The following is a 22088-nucleotide window of genomic DNA, read 5'->3' on the forward strand; positions in this document are numbered from 1 at the left end:
TCTTTCAGCATGACAAGAGACTGAATTATTATGTTCAAGAAGAAAACTTTTCTCTCTCATTTTGTGTGGTGCTCTTTAGTGGTAATTGAAAAACAAATTTTGATAACAGGAAATTAACTGGAGTGCCATTAATTAAAAGAAGCAGCCAAGTAAAAATACATAAAAAAGATTAGTTTAAATTATCACATGGCACAGATAAATTTACCACTAAGAGAGGGGAAATTAATAATTCAAGATATTGTGTAATCTACTTTAATACCGCTGGAGTGGACTAAAAGTGCACATTGTTTGTTGGCTGTAAGTCGATCATTAATATTATGCATTATTCACAGAAGAGCTGCCCAGAAACTGCATTTACAGATTGGTTTAATAGGCCTCATGGATGCACAAGTGGCTGCTACAAGTTCAAACATCAGTGATGTTTGGCAGCGGCCGGCAAACGATATGTTGGCAGTCTTGCAGTTCTCCTAGCTAAAACATAGAACAGCTGGCAGGCAAGGTTAGCATTATTGAAACATTGAAGGACAATAACAATTATTCATATATCGATGACCACTTACATAGATGAATAATTTACACATCTTGAAAATATCTTTCAAGTACGAAAGCAGAGACATCAATAGAGAGCTGGCCTCAGGAGAGGGCAAGCCAGACGGTGCTCGTGTTTATGTACGAGCAACTGGCTTAGGACGGTCCTCTTCACGGTGGCATCATGAAGTATGAGATGGTTTATGTGTTCAGTACCAGTATGAAAATGTTAGTGTTGAAAAGGACACTGGCACAATGACAGATGGTCTAAAAACAATGTACTCCTGAAACTCTTAAACATATATAATAGAAATTAATTTACAGATTACTGTGTTTCATCAGAAGGGGAAGTAAAATGGTGGTACAAATGTCTTTAAATTATATCAGATTTTTTAATGTTGCATAACTATAAACACTCACATTAGTAATAAAAGTGATAAATGGTGTCTACAAAAATTGAAGAGAAATTAAAATGCCACTCATTGTGGTATAGCTTGTCCCATTTGTGTATCCTATTTACAAATTTTACATTGTACAAAAGATAGGAGCGGTTCAAAAGCAGCATATGTCATTCTCAGAAAGTTTTTAATCTGAAAAAGGTCCACTGATTTTATTTCATTCAAAAGTGTTTCTTGATGACGTTAAATATATATACCTATCTCTCCATTTCAGTACCCAAATATTTTTTAAAAATTTATTTTAGTAACATTTTTTCTTCAATAATAACAATAATTGTAAAATTAATATTAATAATAATAATTCAACAGCAGAGAAACTGTCCTTTTTTTAACTATAGCACTGCAAACTTCCACATCCTATCTAATGGTGGAATTCTAGAGGAAACACTTCTGCAAGTACTGCAGCAATTTCCTGAAATTAACTTGCTGAAGTGGCTTGCAAGAGTAAATTTCTGCAAGTTTTGCTCTACTGTAAATGCCTCATCAAATGGTTAGTTGCTAGTTGTCACATGTCTTTAAGATAGCAAAAATAAAATACAGGGAACAAAATGTTATGTACAACTTGTACAGAAATGAGGCTGCAGTTATAAGACTCAAAGGACAGGAAGTAGCTGAGAAGGAAGTGAGACAGTCTTTGCAAAATATCCACCATGTCACTCAGTCACATTGTGCAAGTGGCAACAGAAAACACCAGAGAGAAATTTAGAAAGGAAACTCTGAGAGAATAAATACAAATCTTGAGCTTTGCTAAAGACATTGTAATTCTGTCAGAGATTATTTCTTTTTTTTTTTTATTATTATTATTTTTATTTACATGTCAAGTTCCATAGGACCAAATTGAGGAGCAAATCTCCAAGGTCATGGAATGTGTCAGTACATGAAATTACAACATAAAAGTAATAACAGATAAAAATAGATGTTCATGTACGTGAAAAATGTGTCATAAGTTTAAGTAAATGCTATCAGCAATACAATAAGAATCACCTTAATTTTTCAAGGAACTCCTCGACAGAATAGAAGGAGTGACTCATGAGGAAACTCTTTAGTTTCGATTTGAAAGCGTATGGATTACTGCTAAGATTTTTGAATTTGAGTGGCAGCTTATTGAAAATGGATGCAGCAGTATACTGCACACCTTTTTGCACAAGAGTTAAGGAAGTCTGATCCAAATGTAGGTTTGATTTCTGCCGAGTATTAACCGAGTGAAAGCTGTTTATTCTCAGGAATAAGCTAATATTGGTAACAAGAAATAACAATAAGGAATATACATATTGAGAGGCCAATGCCAAAATACCCAGACTCGTGAACAGAGGTCGACAAGAGGTTCGTAAACTTTCAGCACTTACTGCCTGAACTGCCCATTTCTGAGCCAATTATCCTTTTAGAATGGAAAGAGTTACCCCAAAATATAATACCATATGACATATGAGAATGAAAATAAGCAAAGTAGACTAATTTTTGTGTCAAACGATGACTCACTTCTGATACCGTGCGAATAGTAAAAATGGCAGTATTAAGTCTTTGAACAAGATCCTAAATGTGGGCTTTCCACGACAGCTTACTATCTATATGAACACCTAGAAATCAGAACTGTTCAGTTTCACTAATCATATGTCCGTTCTGTGAAATTAAAATGTCAGGTTTTGTTAAATGGTGTGTTAGAAACTGTAAAAGCTGAGTCTTACTGTGATTTAGTGTTAGTTTATTTTCTACAAGCCATGAACTTAGGCAAACCTACATTTCTAGCATTTGTAGACTTAGAGAAAGCTTTTAACAATGTTGACTGGAATACTCTCTTTCAAATTCTAAAGGTGGCAGGGCTAAAATACAGGAAGCGAAAGGCTATTTACAATTTGTACAGAAACCGGATGGCAGTTATAAGAGTCGAGGGACATGAAAGGGAAGCAGTGGTTGGGAAGGGAGTAAGACAGGGTTGTAGCCTCTCCCCGATGTTATTCAATCTGTATATTGAGCAAGCAGTAAAGGAAACAAAAGAAAAATTCGGAGTAGGTATTAAAATCCATGGAGAAGAAATAAAAACCTTGAGGTTTGCTGATGACATTGTAATTCTGTCAGAGACAGCAAAGGACCTGGAAGAGCAGTTGAACGGAATGGACAGTGTCTTGAAAGGAGGATATAAGATGAACATCAACAAAAGCAAAACGAGGATAATGGAATGTAGTCGAATTAAGTCGGGTGATGCTGAGGGAATTAGATTAGGAAATGAGACACTTAAAGTAGTAAAGGAGTTTTGCTATTTGGGGAGCAAAGTAACTGATGATGGTCAAAGTAGAGAGGATATAAAATGTAGACTGGCAATGGCAAGGAAAGCGTTTCAGAAGAAGAGAAATTTGTTAACATCGAGTATAGATTTAAGTGTCAGGAAGTCATTTCTGAAAGTATTTGTATGGAGTGTAGCCATGTATGGAAGTGAAACGTGGACGGTAAATAGTTTGGACAAGAAGAGAATAGAAGCTTTTGAAATGTGGTGCTACAGAAGAATGCTGAAGATTAGATGGGTAGATCACATAACTAATGAGGAAGTATTGAATAGGATTGGGGAGAAGACAAGTTTGTGGCACAACTTGACCAGAAGAAGGGATCGGGTGATAGGGCATGTTCTGAGGCATCAAGCGATCACCAATTTAGTATTGGAGGGCAGCGTGGAGGGTAAAAATTGTAGGGGGAGACCAAGAGATGAATACACTAAGCAGATTCAGAAGGATGTAGATTGCAGTAGGTACTGGGAGATGAAGAAGCTTGCACAGGATAGAGTAGCATGGAGAGCTGCATCAAACCAGTCTCAGGACTGAAGACCACAACAACAATGAACTTAGGTCATGTACTGCACTATTTGAAACTGAGCCAATGTTGTACACAACATCCTTTACTGCCAAGCTAGTGTCATCAGCAAACGGAAACATTTTAGAGTTACCTGTAATAAGGGACAGGAACAGGAGTGGCCCCAGCACTGATCCCTGCCCCCCCCCCCCCCCCCCGCCCCCCTTGACAATAGCCCACTCAGACCCCACATCACAGCCATTATCAACATTGTGAAAAATGACCTTTTTCCGCCTGTTGGTAAAATAAGAGGTGAACCAATTGTGAGCTACTCCCCGTATTCCGTAATGGTTCAACTTCTGGAGCAATATTTTGTGATCAACACAATCAAATGCCTTACTTAAATCAAAAAATATGCAAAGTGTTTGAAATCTCTTGTTTAGCACATACAGTACCACACAGAGAAAAGAGAATATAGCATTTTCACTTGTTAAACGACTTCTAAAGCTGAACTGTACAATCAATAGCAAATCGGGGTGATATAAAATGATCAATTATCCTTACATACACAGCCTTTTCAATAACTTTTGCAAACACTGATGGCATAGAAATAGGTATAAAATTATCTACATTATCCCTTTCTCCCTTTTTATGAAGCGGCTTTACTATTGAGTACTTTAATCGCTCAGAAAACTGACCATTCCTAAAGGAAAAATTACAAATATGGTTAAATACAGGCCTAACATGTGCAGCACAGTACTTTAATATTCTGCTAGGCACTCCATCATAACCATGAGAATCCTTAGTCTTCAGTGATTTAATTATTGACTCAATCTCCCTCTTGTCTGTATCACAGAGGACTATTTCAGACATCAATCTCGAAAAGGCATTTGCCAAGAAAGTTATATGATTTTATGTAGAAACTAAATTTTTATTTAATTCACCAGCAATGCTCAGAAAATGATTGTTAAATACTGTACATACACCTGATTTATCAGTAACAGAAATATTTTTACTGTGAACTGACTTTATATCGCCAACCTTGTGCTGCTGACCAGACACTTTGTTCACAACTGACCATATGGTTTTAATTTTATCCTGTGAATTAGCTATTCTATTTGCACATCACATACTCTTTGCTTCCCTAATAACATTTTTAAGCACCTTACAATACTGTTTGTAATGTGCTACTGTAGCTTGATTGTGACTACTTCTAACATTTTGATGTAATTCCCACTTTGTTCTACATGATATTCTTATCCCACTAGTCAGTCACCCAGGGTGCCCATTACTGCTGGTACCCTGTTTATAATGTTCTAATGGAAAGCAACTCTCAAAGAGCATGAGAAATGTGTTAAGGAAAGCATTATATTTATCATCTATATTATCGGCACTATAAACATCCTGCCACTCTTGTTCCTTGACAAGGTTTAAAAACTCTCTATCGCTCCTGGATTAACTTTCCTATATAGTTTGTAATTACATATGACATTGGTTTGAGTACAAATGCCTTTCAGTGTTAAAATTTGTGCATCATGGTCTGAAAGGCCATTCACACTTTTGCTAACAGAATGCGCATCTAGTAATGAAGAATGAATAAAAATGTTGTCTATGGCCGCGCTACTGTTCCCTTGCACCCTAGTTGGAAAGAACACAGTCAGATCATATGACTTTAGGAGATCTACTAACATCCTTTTTCTTGCACCATCATATACAAAATTTAAATTATAGTCACCAGATATAACTAGTTTCTGGTACTTCCACCAAGTGAATCAAGAGCCCTCTCTAGCTTGAGCAGAAATGCTCTGAAGTTGGAGTTAAGGGACCTATAAACAGCAACAATCAGAATTTTAGTTTCACTAAATTCAACTGCCGCTGCACAACATTCAAATATCTGATCAGTGCAGTGTCATGATATGTCTATGGACTCAAATGGAATACTGTTTCTTACGTACATATCCACTCCCCCACCCCGCAAGTAACTCCTTGAGAAACAGCCAGCTAATCTGTATCCTGGTAAAGGAAGCCTCTGAATTGTCAAATTATTTAAGTGGTGCTCTGATATACCTATAAAATCTATAAGCAGTTCACTAACTTTATCTCTAATACCTCTCATATTTTGATGAAATATGTTAATTCTTTCTCTACTTGGAAACAGTACATCCTCAGAAGGTTTGCGCTTAGAGGGACTTCCTTTAAGCAGGTATACCTATCAGCTGACTTCAATCTAAAAATGGTGCAGCTCTAACACCAACTACTACAGGAATTTTTCCCACCACCACCCACTACGCTGTCACCTATAAGCTTAGCCAGCCTCCCCTTCCCATGCCTATTGAGGTGTAGGCCATGCCTAGTGAAACCCGATTTACTGATAAACCCAACTGACACCACTGAGATGTGACCCATGCCCTCTGCCATCAGCGTCCTCCCCAGCCCCCCGTTAATGCACCTAACAGTCACATCAAGGTGAGGCCAATCATGACGCTGAAATAGTTGAACGAAATCTGCATTAGTGCCACCAGTTTGAGTAGCTATCTTTACCAGGTCACCACCTACATCATATTCCCTGTCCCATAGCAAAAGAATTGGAACATCAGCTATAAGATGAAAAAAAAAAAAAAAAGTAAAACAAGGGTAACCGAGTGTCATCAAAGTAACTCATCTATGCCAATGGATTAGGTTAGGAAATAAGACTTTCATAGCGATAAATGAGTTTTAATATTTGGACAGGAAAATAAATGATGATAGCCTATATAGAGAGGATATAAAATGTACACTGGCAGTAGCAAGAACAGCATTTATGTGAAAGAAAAAATTGTTAAGATATAAGATTAAGTGATGTGAAGGCTTTTCTGAGAGTACTTGTAGCATAGCATGCAGGAACTAGATAGAGGCAAGACAAGGCTGCCAGGTGCAGCATTGGGAGGCTGTGGAGGACAGGGGTTGGGGGGGGGGGGGGCGGAAAAGGAAAGGAGCAGAGAAGGGGAAAAGACTGGTGGGTGCACTGACAGCGAGCATTGCACAGTGAGGGTGAGATGATGTGAACTGGAAGGAGGCATTAGGACAGGGGAGTCTAGGGTGTGGGAACAGTAGGTTGCCGCAGACTGGAGCGGAGAGTGTGTGGTGAGGATATATGTGCAGTTCTGAACAGTGCACATGGGAATTATCCTCACCATATCTTCTTTACTCCTGAAATCAAACTGTGCTGATGGGAATTATCATTACAACACATCCTTTGCACCCGAAATCATTCCACCCTCAACCTACGGTAACCTACTGTCCCTTCACTTTCCAGCCAACAGTTTCCATCCCCTGTCTCCTCACTCTCATTGTGTGCTACTCTCTGCCCACACACCCACCAGCCTTTTCCCTTCTCTTCTGCTCCTCTCCTTTTCTGCTCCCTGTTACCCCTCCCCCCTCCACCATCTCCTGACACTGAGCCTTGCAGCCGCATCTTGCCACCACCAGCTAGTCCCAGCATGATTTGCCAGGCAGCGTTCACCTCTCTGGCCCCTCCAGTGCCCTACTATCTCTCCCCACTCCGCTCCAGGTAGCTACTTCTGTTTGACACAGTTGCATTCTGCCTGGAGCCACCAGAGATAGTGGTCATGTGTGCATGAGGTGCAGTTGCTTGTGTCTGTGGGCAGTTTGCTCAAGTAGTCACATTTGTTTTTTGTCAGCCCTTTTACTTTGATCTGTAAAATACTAATACTTTGTCCAAAATTCTTCATACTCTTTGTCTGGCTCTGGGAAGGATCTTTGTTGTAGTTTGTTTTCTTGTGTTGTTGTCTTGAGTAGTCACGAGAGACTGATCTACTATGGCTGCCAGCAGTGTTGACTTTTTGCCGTCTTGCCTTAGCAGTCCATTGCCCGGGTACACCGCCTTAGGGGTTGTCTACATGTCACACCCTCCAGTTAAAAAAAGGCAGATACATTTAATCATAGTTCAGTATCTAATGATTGAACTATGATTAAATGTATCCGCCTTTTTTAAACTTGCAATTATATCAGTAGAAGTAGTCAGTAATATTAAGTTAGTAATTTTCACAATTTAAAAATGTGTATAAAATTTATGCCAAAAAGTAAAACTAAAGTATATGTAAATACTTAACTAGATATACATGTAAAATTAAACTTTATGTATATGTCATTGTTTGCTGTTGTTGCCATACGATAAATAAATAACTTGCTTGTGTGATTGTGTGTATGTTTTTCCTTTCTGAAGATGGCTTTGGCTGAAAGCTCAAATGTGTAACAGTCTCTTCTTCTGCAGAAAAGCATTTGTACTGATAGTACTCAAAGGGTTTTGTACACACCTTGGGTGGTTTGGATTATTATTATTACTCTGAGTCTTACCCTGAATGTATCGAGTCCTTATTTACTTCTTTATTTATTTTTTGTTGGTCAGCGCTGCCTAACCTGGAAGACAGCAGTGACCTGGATCTGTCATTCTTCCGGAGAGTACCCCGACAAGCTGCTGTATATGCAAGGCTTCGGCACCGGTTCTCATTTCTAATGCTGGACCAACCAGATGATGAAGAACTTCCCAGCACACCTGTAGACACTGGTGATGCAGCGGATGGTACTGCTACATCACAGCAGTAATCACTGTACTGCCACAGTACTGTTAGCAGTTCTGTGCCATTCGTACATTTTCATTTGGTTTATGCTCACCCAGAGGACACAATAATGTTTGCTGCATGTGGTAAACACCTTTTCTCAAGATGGGGTCAGAAGGAAGAGAGAGAGAGAGAGAGAGAGAGAGAGAGAGAGAGAAAGAGAGAAAGAGAGAGAGAGAGAGAGAGAGAGAGAGAGAGAGAATTTTCGACATGTATATCACTAAAATGATCCTACATTCATCCCTGCTCCATGTATATACCTTCCTTAGCCCACCACATGCCCACAATGCTACCAGGGAGCGGAAAATATGTAAATTGACATATTTTGTATATGTGATGTGGCATAATGTTCTGGGGTAAATCATCTTTAAGAAAGAAAATCTCCACTGCTCAGAAACATGCTGTAAGAATATTATGTGGTCCTCAACTATGCTCATCTTGTAGATAATTGTTTAAGGAGTAGAGCATTGTGGCTACTGCTTCACAGTATATTTATTCTCTAATGAAGTTTGTTGTAAATAATCCACAATGCTGCAACAAGAATTTTTGATCACTTACCCTGTGATATAAAATGTCTGACAGTCATCAAAGTAAAATTTGAAAACAAACTGAAAACTTTTCTGCTTGACAACTCTTTTTATTCCATAGAAAAATTTATGTTATTGCAATGTATAAACAGTGAGGGGTAGGAACTACTAACTCACATCTGTATACTAAAAATAAAAAAAATAAAATAAACTTGTAAATGTTTAGCATGTAGCCACATTTACAAATGAATTAGTGATGTGAGTGTAAAATGACTTGTTTCATATCATTATGGTTTATTGTGCAAAATGATCCATGGAATATGAAAATAACTAACCAGGTGGCATTCAATCTCATGATGGGCAGTAGTCTAATGCCTTGCCACATCAGTGCACATGAAGATGGTGGACTCTGTCCCTAACAGGATGTAAAGTAATATCTAAGGAATATGGGTGACACTAAGACACTGCACACCATGTATCCACCAGTTGACAACCAGTAGCATGCCCAGTTACTGCTACTGTCCATCCATTCAGCATGTTTGTTGTTGTTGGTGCAGCTCTCTTCATCTCTGACTAACTACTGCAACCTACATCCTTCTGAATCTGCTTACTGTATTCATCTCCTGGTTTCCCTCTATGAGTTTTAACCCCCCCCCCCCCCCCCCCCACCGACACACTTCCCTCCAGTACTAAATTGATGATACCCTGATGTCTCAGAATGTGTCCTACCAAACAGACCCTTCTTCTAGTCAGGTTGTACCATAAATTTCTTTCCTCCCCAAATCTATTCAGTAGCTCTTCATTAGTTATATGATATACCCATCTAATCTCCAGCACTCTTCTGTATCATCACATTTCAAAAGCTTCTATTCTCTTTTTGTCTAAACTGTTGTATCACCCAAGGGTAACAACAAAAGAATCATCAGAGCTGAACATCTTTTAACCCTGCAGATATATGTTGTACTGGTTTTCCCCATAACATATACCGAGCAAGGTGGTGCAGTGGTTAGTACACTGGACTCCACATTCGGGAGGACGATGGTTCAATCCCACGTCTGGCCATCCTGATTTACGTTTTCCGTGATTTCCCTAGATCACTTCAGGCAAATGCCGGGATAGTTCCTTTGAAAGGGCACGGCTGATTTCCTTCCCCATACTTTCCTAATCTGAGCTTGTGCTCTGTCTCTTATGACCTCTTTGTCGACGGGACGTTAAACACTGATCTCCTCCTCCTCCTTCCCCATAACATACTGAAAGATCTACCTGGTGGCAGCCTGAGCTCAGTTTGCAAAATTGTTATTTATTTATTGTTCAAGCATTTAATGTACTTCAATTGAGGGAATGAAAACAACAAGGACCTAAAGCACGTCATTGGGCTGAAATAAAAGCAAATGTACGAGAAATCAGCTAGACAGCTTTTTATTAACGTTCATATATGCAATGTGGGCCTGCAGCACAGATAAACCTGAATCACCATAAGATGAACAGATGTCATGAGCATGCATACATGATACAATATCAAAAGCAACAGTGATGTGCTTAGGTCCTTATCGTTCTCAGTGCCTCAACTGATACATGTTGTATCATTACATATCAGCTGGACATTTTGATTGTACAGTGGCATTAATGTAGTGTATTCTTGGATTTAGTGTATGTATACTGTAGAACAGATTAAAACGTAATAAACAGACGACATTCAATAGTGTACTAAGTTCTTTTTCACTTATGACCAAATCTCCTGCATTTAAATTTACATAATTTATATTGTTTATTAAAGCTGAAGGTAGATACTTCTTTTTGCTTGCTTTTTGTGCATCATATTTTTGGATTTACCTCTTAATAACCAGAAAATTCATTTAAGGAATAAAACAGATTTTTCTCCAGTATTTCTCTGATTGTGCGCTTCCACTTTTAGTTACCTGTTCATATTAAGTAAGATTTTATCAGACTGAATGCAATGCCTCTCACCCCCCCCCCCCCCCCCCCCCCCTCCACCCGCAATGAGTTTAGCTTTTGCAGAAGACTCTTGTGATTAACTAAATCAAAAGCTTTTAATAGGTAGCAGAATACTGCAATTGTTGAGTTTTCCCTGTCAAGTGTTTATAGTACATAGTCAGCAAGTTCTCGTTTTATTGAAGTCATGGATCTACTTTTTTTTGGAATCCATTTTGGCTTCTGGATAGGCTATTCTGTGATTCTGTTGTACAGAATATGTTTGAAGATTTTTTTTAATATCACAGCTACATTACTAACAAGTCTTAATTTTCAACTTATGCAGAGTTACCTTTTTTTTGTACAATCCTGGCAGTTTTTCAACCTTCAGTAAATAATTCTTGTGTGATGGCTTCATTAATAATCAGGAGTTTAACAATAAATTTGGATGATAGGTTGATAACGCTATTTGAGATACCATAAATATCATGGGTTTTGGTGTCTTTCGACTTATCTACACTTCTTTGTTACTCCTTCCTCAATTCTCAGAAAGAAATTTATGAAGCTACATAGAGGACTTATTTTCTCTAGTAAAAAATTTATTGCATTAGATGCTGGAGTGTTGTTTCTGCATTCATTTATGTAGTAGTCCTGTTGAATAGCTATTTTCTTTGCAGCGCATGTACCACCCCCCCCCCCCCACCCCTCCTGCCCCCATCCCACTTTTCAAACTTGAACTCTGCTTTTTGGTACGTGGTCTCCTTTAGTATTTACATTCAACCCAAACTTTCCTACTATACTTACAGTTTCATATTTATTAATTCTGTGCAATACTTTAAGTCTTTTGCTTGAAACAATGATTCTCTTTGTAATACATTTGTTCTGTCTTTTTTTATTTGTTACAAAGCAAGTGTTCTGTGTGTTGGAGTTCGAGAACAGTCCATCATTAGTCTTCACAGAATCAATGTTTGGAAAACAGTGCCATAGAAAACTACTAGAGCAATTGGTGATGTATTGATAAACAGAAAATCTGTAGAGACATAACCACAACCACTAGATGAACATGTGTCTTAATCAAAACACTGTACTAAGTTAGTGTGTCTTTAGCACAAAGCCCAAAAATTTTAACCCATCATGAAGAAGCAGTTTTTGGACTTTCTTGTTTAAAATTTCTTGTGTTTTGTATGATGTACAAATTCAGCTAATGAACTGAAGCAGTAATCTAATGTGACTGCCCTTACACTTCTACAAAGCTATAAGAAAGCAGAAATAATTCATATTATGTGGGAGGACATGGTACATTTGTATGGTACAATTTGTAGTAGAAATTTTGAAAGGTAGGCTAATGTTCTTACTGACTGGACATGGAACTTTCCTTTTTGCCTTGTGTTATGTTTATGAATATTTAAATTTTGGCCAAAATATTTTAAAACAGTTTCAGACACAATTACAAAAGTTTAGAGTACATAATGGAGAGATATGTGTTGAGAGGCCAGACGAACGTGTGGTTGCTGAAAAGGAACAGCAGCCTTTTCAGTAGTTGCAGGGGCAACAGTCTGGATGATTGACTGATCTGTCCCTGTAACATCAACCAAAACAGCCTAGCTCTGCTGGTATTGCAAACGGCTGAAAGCAAGGGGACACTGCAACCATAAATTTTTCGTGAGACATGCAGCTCTGCTATATGGTTAAATGATGGTATCCTCTTAGCTAAAATCTTCTAGAGGTAAAACAGTCCTCTGTTTGGATCATTGGGCAGGGACTGCTCAGGAGGATGTCACAATCAGGAAAACAAAACTGGTATTCTACAGACCAGAATATGGAATGTTAGATCCCTTAATCGGGCAAGTATATTAGAAAATTTAAAAAGAGAAATAGATGGTTTGGAGGGGGGAGGGAGAGAGAGAGAGAGAGAGAGAGAGAGAGAGAGAGAGAGAGAGAGAGTGTGTGTGTGTGTGTGTGTGTGTGTGTGTGTGTGTGTGTGTGTGTGTGTGTGTGTGTTTTTGGGGCTTACGGGTAGTGTCGAGTCATCAGCACTCTGACACACATTAAGAGATACAAATGTGGACAAATTAAGTAAAATGGAAGCATACACACAAAGAAAGTGGAAAAAGATGAAAAATGCAATATAAGAAAATAAAACATAAGGAAAACGAGAAAGGAGTGTCAAGGATGTCACAGGAAATTGTCACTGACTGGCCACTTACGTAAAATATGGGCGAGGCAGTCACTCTGTGAACAAATTAAGACCATCTCCCTAAAATCTTGATACAAACATTGGACAAGTCACAGAACTTTAAAACTTTAACCACATTCATTTGAGTATTTCCTAAAAGAGATGGCAAGTCCACCGGCAAGTCAGCCACGGCCCGCTGGTCAGAAAATTAAATGCAATCCAATAAAATGTGGCACACAGTGACCTGGACGCCACAAGTACCACACATCGCAGGGTCTTCTCACTGGAGGAGCAAGCCGTGCATCATAGGACTGTGGCCTATCCGAAGCCGAGTGAGCAGAACTTAATCCCGTCAAAGTGGCTGGAAGGAAGTACACCACACACGCCTTGTGGGCTTGACTAAACGGAGCTTATTACAAGTCATTTCCAGCCATTCATCCTTCCACCGATGCATGACTCGTGAGCTCAACAGCGAGGTGAGTGCGTGCAGGGGGATGGCACACTGAAAGACTTGCGGATCGAGGCACACCTCTTTGGCTGCGAGATCAGCTCTTTCGTTCCCAGCAATGCCGACGTGCCCTGGAACCCAGCAGAAAGCCACTTCATTCCCCAGTCATTGCAGTTGGAGGAGGGCATGCTGGATGGTCTGGACTATTTTATCTGCTGGATACAAATGTTGCAATGAGTGAAGGGCACTTAAGTGAATCGGAACAGACAAGAAATTTGGGACAGGAATAGCGTCTCATCTGCTCCAGTGCCCACATGATCGCAGACAATTCTGCATCAAAGACAGTAAACGTTTGAGGCAGTCGGACCTTGAGAACACGATCCGGAAAAGCAATAGAGCAACCAATGGAATCCCCGTTTTGACCCATCCATAAAAACAGCTACATAGACGTGGTGCTCAGATAAAATGGCAGAAAATGTTGCTTTAAAAACAAAGGCAGGAGAGCAATCTCTCTTGCAACGCACCAATTCTAAAATCACTCTGGGCCTCTCCTGTAACCAGGGTGGCACGTGGTTAAAACCCTAGATTCGGAGCCGTATGGGCTCCACACCGAGGGACTCCAGCACATGGATCCGAAATGGCATCATGGCTCGGGGATGGTGGGAAAATAGATGGTCCAGAGGTGAATGAGCAACAATATAGTGAGTGGGTGAGGATGGAGCTGTAAGAAACTGACACACCTGGTGCACCAGGAGGAGCTGCCGCCAGATGGTAAGTGGCAGTTCCCTGGCCTCAGCCCAGAGGCTGGGCATGGGACTAGTCTGATAAGCACCCGTGGCCAGTCGAATCCCCGCATGGTGGACAGTGTCAAGGATACGCAAATGAGAGGGCCTCGCTGACCCATACACTGTGCACTCATGCTCACCTGACCACACAAAATCCGTGAGTACTGCGGGTGGCCCATTCTGCTCTCTCACAATGTCTGACTACTGAGGTCGCTGATACGTCTGTGAAGGGCCAACACATAGCCATATAATAATTTCAACTGTGGGTGCCCTTTTTTATGTGTGTTATATATTTTATATGAATGTGTGGTGTCTGTTCCTTCAGGGCAGTGATTCGTATAATCTAAATTGAAGGGAAGGGGAAGGGAATTGATGTTGGTCGGGGAGGCCTGGCATGAAGTCGTCATTTCAAAACATCCCAAAGGTGTTCTATAGGATTCAGGTCAGGACTCTGTGCAGGCCAGTTCATTACGGGGATGTTTTTGTCGTGTAACCACTCCACCACAGGCCGCACATTATGAACAGGTGCTTGATCATGTTGAGAGATGCAATTGCCATCCCCGAATTGCTCTTCAACAGTGGGAAATAAGAAGGTGCTTAAAACATCAATGTAGGCGTGTACTGTGATAGTGGCATGGATAACAATGAGGGGTTCAAGCTCCCTCCATGAAAAACATGAACACACCATAACACCACCACCTCCAAATTTTACTGTTGGTACTCCACATGCTGGCAGATTACGTTCACTGGGCATTTGTCATACCCACACCCTGCCATCTGATTGCCACATTGTGTACCGTGATTCATCACTCCACACAATGTTTTTCCACCGTTCAATTGTCCAATGTTAACACTCCTTACACCAAGCAATGTGTTGTTTGGCAATTACCAGTGCGATGTGTGGCTTATGAGCAGCCAGTCGACCATGTAATCTATGTTTTCTCACCTTCCGCCTAACTGTCATAGTACTTGCAGTGGATCCTGATGCAGTTTGGAATTCCTATTTGATGGTGTGGCTAGATGTCTGCCTATTACACATTACGATGCTCTTCAACTGTCGGCAGTTTCTGTCAGTCAACACACGAAGTTGGCCTGTACGCTTTTGTGCTAAACGTGTCCCTTCACATTTCCACTTCACTATCACACCAGAAACAGTAAAACCTAGGGATGTTTAGGAGTGTGAAAATTTCGTGTGCAGATGTATGACACAAGTGACACCCAATCACCTGACCACACAAAGTCTGTGAGTTCTGCAGGTGCCCCAATCTGCTCTCTCACAATGTCTGACTACTGAGGTCGCTGATATGGAGCACCTGGCAGTAGGTGGCAGCACAATGCACCTAATATGAAAAACGTATGTTTTGGGGGTGTCCGGATACTTTTGATCACATAGTAATGTGATTGGTAGCAGAACAAAACAGATAACAGTCATGGTATCGAGACTTAGCCACTTTCAGTAAAACATGTACTTGAAACATTGCATCACACAGGCATTTACTGTCTTCTCAAGAAATTTAGTCAGCGAAATATTTACTTTCCATTCACAATCGCAAAATATTCAATGTATCAGTTAACAGGTTGCTAGTTTCACATACAGTAACATACACTACATTGTTGGCTACTACTATTCTGATCTGTAATATATTTCCCCCACCCGTAATAGCTGAGTGAAGTATTTTAACACGATACCAATGATACACTTTACCTTGTTCGCTTACAACATGAACTCTTTCTACTCATACTAGTGCAACTGAAACTACTTTATTCTTATTGTTTTTAAGCATTTAATTAACAATGTGTCATCAAAAAGTTTTACTGTAATGCACTAAAACTTCTGTCCGAACTTTACCCCTGCACATAAGAAAGCCTGCACAGCATGTGGTACAAGGAGCCACAAGTCGTCCTAAATAAATGTAGCATCTTGTGCAAGAGGACTTCCAGTTTATAATGTCTGTGGTATTAAAAGCTTTGGTTTGCCTTATTTTAACACACTGACTGCCACATGCTTAGTGATGGATGTTTCACTGCCAGGCCAGTCACGCAGGATGTGGCTAAGCTGTGACCGGCAGCAGCCACATTGCAGTCAATGTCTTAACTTCATTTTTATACTGAAATATGATGGTAACTGCTGGCCTTGATATCAATTTGCTCACTATTTTAGTTGACAACAAAATGAGCTTGGGAAAAATTAAAAGTTTTAACATGTTGCACATTATTCACACATCTGCACAAATTCTTCTATAGGATAATTCAGCATTCGCACCAATGGCTTGTTCACCTCTCTTTAGCCAGCGATCAACTAGTCATACCTACCTGAATCTTTGTATTGCTATGTTTGATTAGTTTACTATGTCACTTTTACCTCAAGTTTCACCAACAATGCAGGTCATTATTTACATCCTCTCAGTATCTACTTAATTGCCATTTTTGATCTGAAGAGTGCTTTGTTACCATATCATTTTTATGGAATGCTCCTGGGATAAAAGGTTTAGCTGAGACACACCACTGCCCGCAAGATGCCTGTACATACTGTATCAAGCTAGGACACATTCTTCTGGGAAGCTCCTTTCAAGTCCCTAACATGGTTAATTGAAAATAGCTTTGAAAATCACAGAATAATTGTTCTCTCTGTCATCTATAATACAATTGATCCCACTCTCTAGAGCAAAAAATTTACACACTGACCACGGCTATCAGAGACCATCTGTAACATCAAATGTTAATTACAGAATTCCAAAATGGAAGGAAGACATACATCCCGAGGGCTTCAGGTCCTGTCCGGTAGAGGTCTAACCACACCTGGCAGATGTTGCACTCTACAATTTGTGTGGACACCTCATTGGATAGATGAAACCTATTCCCACAGATAAGATCCAGCACCTGGCTGTAATCGTTACATTGAAAATTTAGTTGGAAGTAACTGCCCACAAATAGTCCTCTGCACCCACTACACGCCAGCTACCCAAAGGCTGAAATCAAGAAACAGCTTGCTCTGAGCTAAGAACAAACTTGTGCCAGTCTAAAGTGGAGATATGATCAATTTTGGAAGAAACCAACAGAACAACTAGCCACAGCTAAAGCCTCCCTCCCGGCCATCACAAAAATTGCAACTGTGCTGAGATTTGTTGGCTTCAACTCTCCACCAAACTGCATCATTCCAACCTAACTTAAGCCTTGAGCTTGGCAACAGGTCAGTCTTTCAGAATATTCTAGTTTTCTTTCATTTCACCAACGAAAAAGTCAAATTAATATGTTCTATTTTGTAACACATTTACTTTTCTATTTTTCTGTTTGCTGTGAAGTGGCAAATGTGTATAACAGTTATATTCCCATAATTTGTATCTTTAAATAATATTTTAATGCTTTATATATATGAATTTTTGCTCGACAGATTTGCTTTTTCATCAAAGCTACTTTTACTTCTTTTTCACTGTACTCATTCCACACTGGAAACAGAATGGGAATTGGTTACCAAGTTAATGTAAACTTTGGTAAAAGTGTAGTTACAGTGTGCCTGGGTCACACGTGGCATGCTGTAGTTGGTAACTTGAAGGAATGAATGATGGAAAGTAAGCACAACAAATCACGAGTAGGCTGTTGGTAACCCATTGGAACGCTCATTTGTAATTCCCATGTTTTGTAAATTAAGACAGTTGATATTTTGTTATATTAGGTTACAAAAGAAACAAATTGTTGGAATTTGTGACAAAATCAGAAGCAAAGCATACAAGTAGATCAATGCAATACAAATGTCTCTCTCCAGCTACACTACACATCAATATTATGGCAATCATATTTTCATGTTGAGATTCATTGGTGTCACCAACTCCCAACCAAACTGTCACATTCCAGCCTACCCCAGCCCCTATCGATCAGTCTGTCAGCAGATCAAGTTTTCTTCCTGTTTTCCACATAATAAAACCCACCACATTAAATTCAGTAGTTCTCATTGGTTAGCATATACTATCATCCAAATGGCAACGACCAATGGAATAAAAAAAAGAAAATGGCAATGACCGATGGGAAAAAAAAAGAGTTGCCAAATGCAGCACACAGTGTAAGTGCTATTTAAAAACCACCTTGCCTTGTAATTTTATGCGCAGTCTGAGAGGAATCTGTTACTATAGGTGACTGAATGTAAAGGGAAGGAAGTAACAGCAAACTGTTATGCACACAGTGTTGCAGCACAATAAAAAGGCTGAAACAGTCCTCAACCTCCTCCATATCGGACAGGGCCCTCCGATGGTCTCCTATCCCCTGTTGTCACAATCACATGTAAATATGTTTCGTTAGCTCATGCATCCACAGCCGATCATGTTGTAAGGGCCAGGTCCACTAATTTGGATTGATGTATTTACCATACAAGGGGAAACAAGACATTTTTCTCGAGGGTATGCTGCTTTACAGTACCGTTAAATAATGACATCCGCTTTGATAAAATATTCCTGAGGTAAAATAGCCCCCGTTCAGATCTTTGAGCAGGGACTACTCAGATGAACATTTTCATAATGGAAAAAGACAACTGGCATTCTACAGACTGGAGTGTGGAATGTTAGGACTCTTAATTGAGTACGTAGACTAGAGCATTTAAAAAGGGAAATGGATATGCTGACATTTGATATAGTGGAAATGCGTGAAGTCATGGCAGGAAGACCAGGACTTCTGATCAGGTGAATACAGTGTTAACAAAATCAAATTGGGGTAATGCAGGAGTAGGTTTAATAATGGTTAAAAAACAAATGCAGGTAAGCTATGAACAGCATAGTCAATGCATTCTTGTAGCCAAGACAGTTACCACGCTACAGCCCACCACAGTAGAACAAGTTATATTCTAACTACCTCCACAAGTTATTAAGAGATTGAAAGAATGCAGGATGAGAAAGGAAAAGGAGAACATGGACCAGGGAAAGGAATGAAAGAGCCTGGTAGAATTTTGCACAAAGCATAATTTAGATACCATGAGACAAGGTTGCATACTTACAAGAGACCTGGAGACACAGGAAGGTTTCAGATAGGTAGCATGATAGTAAGACAGAAATTAGTAAACCACATTATTTGCAAAACATTTCCATATGCAGATGTGGACTCTGGCCACTATAAGTGAGAAATCTCAGAAGGCTAAGGAATTAAGGAGGTTAGACTTGCACAGGGTGGGGAGGGGGGCAGATTGTGTAGAGTTTCATCAATACCATTAGGCAATGGTGGACAAACAGTGGTAAGGAAGAGAACAAACGAAAAGTGTATTCCAGAGATGGAATACTTATGGCAGCACAGGATCATGTAGGCAAAAAGTCAAAGCCCAGGAGAGAGAGAGAGAGAGAGAGAGAGAGAGAGAGAGAGAGAGAGAGAGAGAGAGAGAGAGAGAGAGAGAGAGGGGGGGTGAGGGGGGGGGGGGCAGCTGGTGTAGGGACGTACCACAAATTGAATTACAATGATAATAATTCAGAGTGCATATAATTGAAAACAGCCATACAAAACCAGTGTGCCATACACTACAAAAAGTCTGCTGTACACAAGTTTTCAACAATGGTCCAGGGGAACAATCAGTTTGCTTAACATAATTTCAGCATCATAGATATAAATTCCACTTTGACATCAATACAAAGAGGATTTATCACTTAATGTACAAAATACAATGTATTAGAGTGTACACTTGTGTAATGTGAACCATAGAAATTTTTTTTAGCATCTCAGATGTTACCTGCAATATAACTTACAACAAAACTACACATCTGATGAACAAAATAAAATTATACAGAAACAACAAATGGTGTGCATAGTACCACATACATACATCTTCCACTAGCATACATTTTCTTTGGAATTTTAATTCACAAACCAAAAACATTTTAACCAATGTTTTGCTTCATAGTACAAATATTCTGAGAACAGTATGGGTAATGTCAATTTGCAGGTATCTGCTGGCAATTAAGGTTGTAGTCTTTATTTCTGAGCTCGCCCAACTACAATCTAATGTGTGTGTTCTGCTGCTATTTGGTGAGTAGACTATCCAGTTACCTTATTTTGTCAAAAATTGTATTCGTATTTACATTTTTAAAAAAAATTATCACCCTGACACTAAATAAACAATTTTTCAGTGCATATGAGTGTTCACACACACACACACACACACACACACACACACACACACACACACACACACACAAACTTTTTGATCTTCCAACAAGACAAGGCACTGCTTCACTATTTCGTATCCTGTCACTTTCACAGTAGCCTACCTATACAAAAAACTGAAATTTTTATGTAATTTGAAATCACATGTAAAATGTGTAGAACAGCTTGATTTCAGTGAAAAATGTATAGTATAATTTGCCTTTCAGTCTTCTGAGATTACCAGTAACTGTGGAATGACTATTTTAAATGCAGTCTACCTCAAAATATCAGGTACTGTAACTCTTCCCCAAGTACACCATTCAGTCATTACTGTCATCACTTTTCAGAAATTCCATGACAATTTTCTGCAGTTGCTTGCTGAATGATAAGAATGAAAACTTTTCCATAACCCAATCCCTGCCCTGCAAACCCATTCTCTTGACAAGAGGCTTATTAGATACGAATTTGCTCATTGCTTCGGCGAATTTATCTGGTTCAGGTTCACAAAGAAAGCCAGTAATTCCATCAACTACTGTTTCTGTGGGGCCTCCACTGTTAACGGCTATTACAGGCTTCTTGGCATGCATGGCTTCCAGTGGCACAATCCCAAAATGCTCATTGGCTGGAGTGTAGACCAAACAGTGACTATGATACAACAAAGTTAGCTTAACTGAATCCGAAGGTGACTTAAAAAATTTTACTTTTTCCGACACTCCAAGCCTAACTGCAAGACACACTAGTTCTGTGAAGTGTTCTACATTCTCTTTCACTCTACTGTCATAGCCTCCCGCCATAATCAGGAAGACATTAGACCACTTATCTTCATCAAGAATCGTCCTCAAATCTGCAAATGCTCTTAGTACTAGAGACAGGTTCTTCTTACGTTCGTAACGATTGATAGACAAAAATAAAAAAGCATCATCGACAAGAAATGCGGGATCTTCTATGACTTCATTAAGCGGACGCGTTGCTGAACCTTCGAATAAGTCTGTGTTCACAGAAGGGTACAAGACGTCGGGTGTGACTTTTGCCAGTCTTTTGAAAGTTGCTTTGAAGACACTTGCAGTAAACTTACTGTTGACAAGTACTTTGTCGGCCATTCCCGTAGTCACCTCTTCCAACCAGTCCAAAGGCGCTCTGTACATCTGCTTCAGGCGGCTGTCTCTGTAACTGAGTAGCTGATCTGGAAAGTGACAGTAAAACACAACTTTCAGACCCCGGTATCGCAGGATCGGAATACAGGCTGACACCTGGTCACAAAACACAAGATCTGGCTTGATTCCACTGAAGAAGACAAGATATATCGCTGCGTACATCATACGTAGATAGGCGAATACAGCGTGAAAGCGGCCATAAATACTTCGGGGCAACCAGTCGCCTACTACTGTAACTTGAAAGCTTCCATCCTTCGTTTCAACAAAGCAATGATTCGAATCATGGTGTGCAGTCACGAATTGAACGTCGTGACCTTCCTTCTGCAATGCCAAGGCAACATCAACGACCAATCTTTCAGCTCCTCCGATGCCCAAATCAGGGTGCAATAAAACAATTTTACCCATACTTCAAACACACACCTTCACCGCATTAACCACCTTATCTCTACGTCACGGTGCCACTGCCACATGTGTTTATATTTTTGAAGACCCGAAAGATTACTGTGAAAGATATGACAACGAAGGTCAAAGGTGATAAAACACAGACATGAATTCATTGATCTCTG

At 39.7% G+C, this 22088-nt stretch overlaps 2 protein-coding genes across 2 annotated transcripts in view; one reads left to right on the forward strand and one right to left on the reverse strand.

Moving 5' to 3' along the window:
• LOC126109657 (uncharacterized) overlaps positions 1-8533 on the forward strand; it is a 53037-nt gene extending 44504 nt beyond the window's left edge. Inside the window, exon 4 of the mRNA XM_049914704.1 lies at positions 8176-8533. Coding sequence (XP_049770661.1) covers positions 8176-8372 — 197 coding nt within the window. The 3' untranslated portion in view covers positions 8373-8533. The remainder of the gene's footprint in view (positions 1-8175) is intronic.
• Positions 8534-19689: 11156 nt separating this feature from the next.
• LOC126109754 (alpha-1,3/1,6-mannosyltransferase ALG2) lies at positions 19690-22088 on the reverse strand. The gene has a single exon (XM_049914805.1). The coding sequence runs from the start codon at positions 21925-21927 to the stop codon at positions 20689-20691; it is 1239 nt and encodes a 412-aa protein (XP_049770762.1). The 5' UTR covers positions 21928-22088; the 3' UTR covers positions 19690-20688.

This window comes from Schistocerca cancellata, chromosome 12 (genome assembly GCF_023864275.1).
Source record: "Schistocerca cancellata isolate TAMUIC-IGC-003103 chromosome 12, iqSchCanc2.1, whole genome shotgun sequence".
Taxonomy (NCBI): Eukaryota; Metazoa; Arthropoda; class Insecta; order Orthoptera; family Acrididae; genus Schistocerca; species Schistocerca cancellata.

Coding starts and splice junctions, on each gene's coding strand:
- LOC126109754 (XM_049914805.1), bottom strand. CDS start 21,927: ATGGGTAAAATTGTTTTATTGCACCCTGATTTGGGCATCGGAGGAGCT.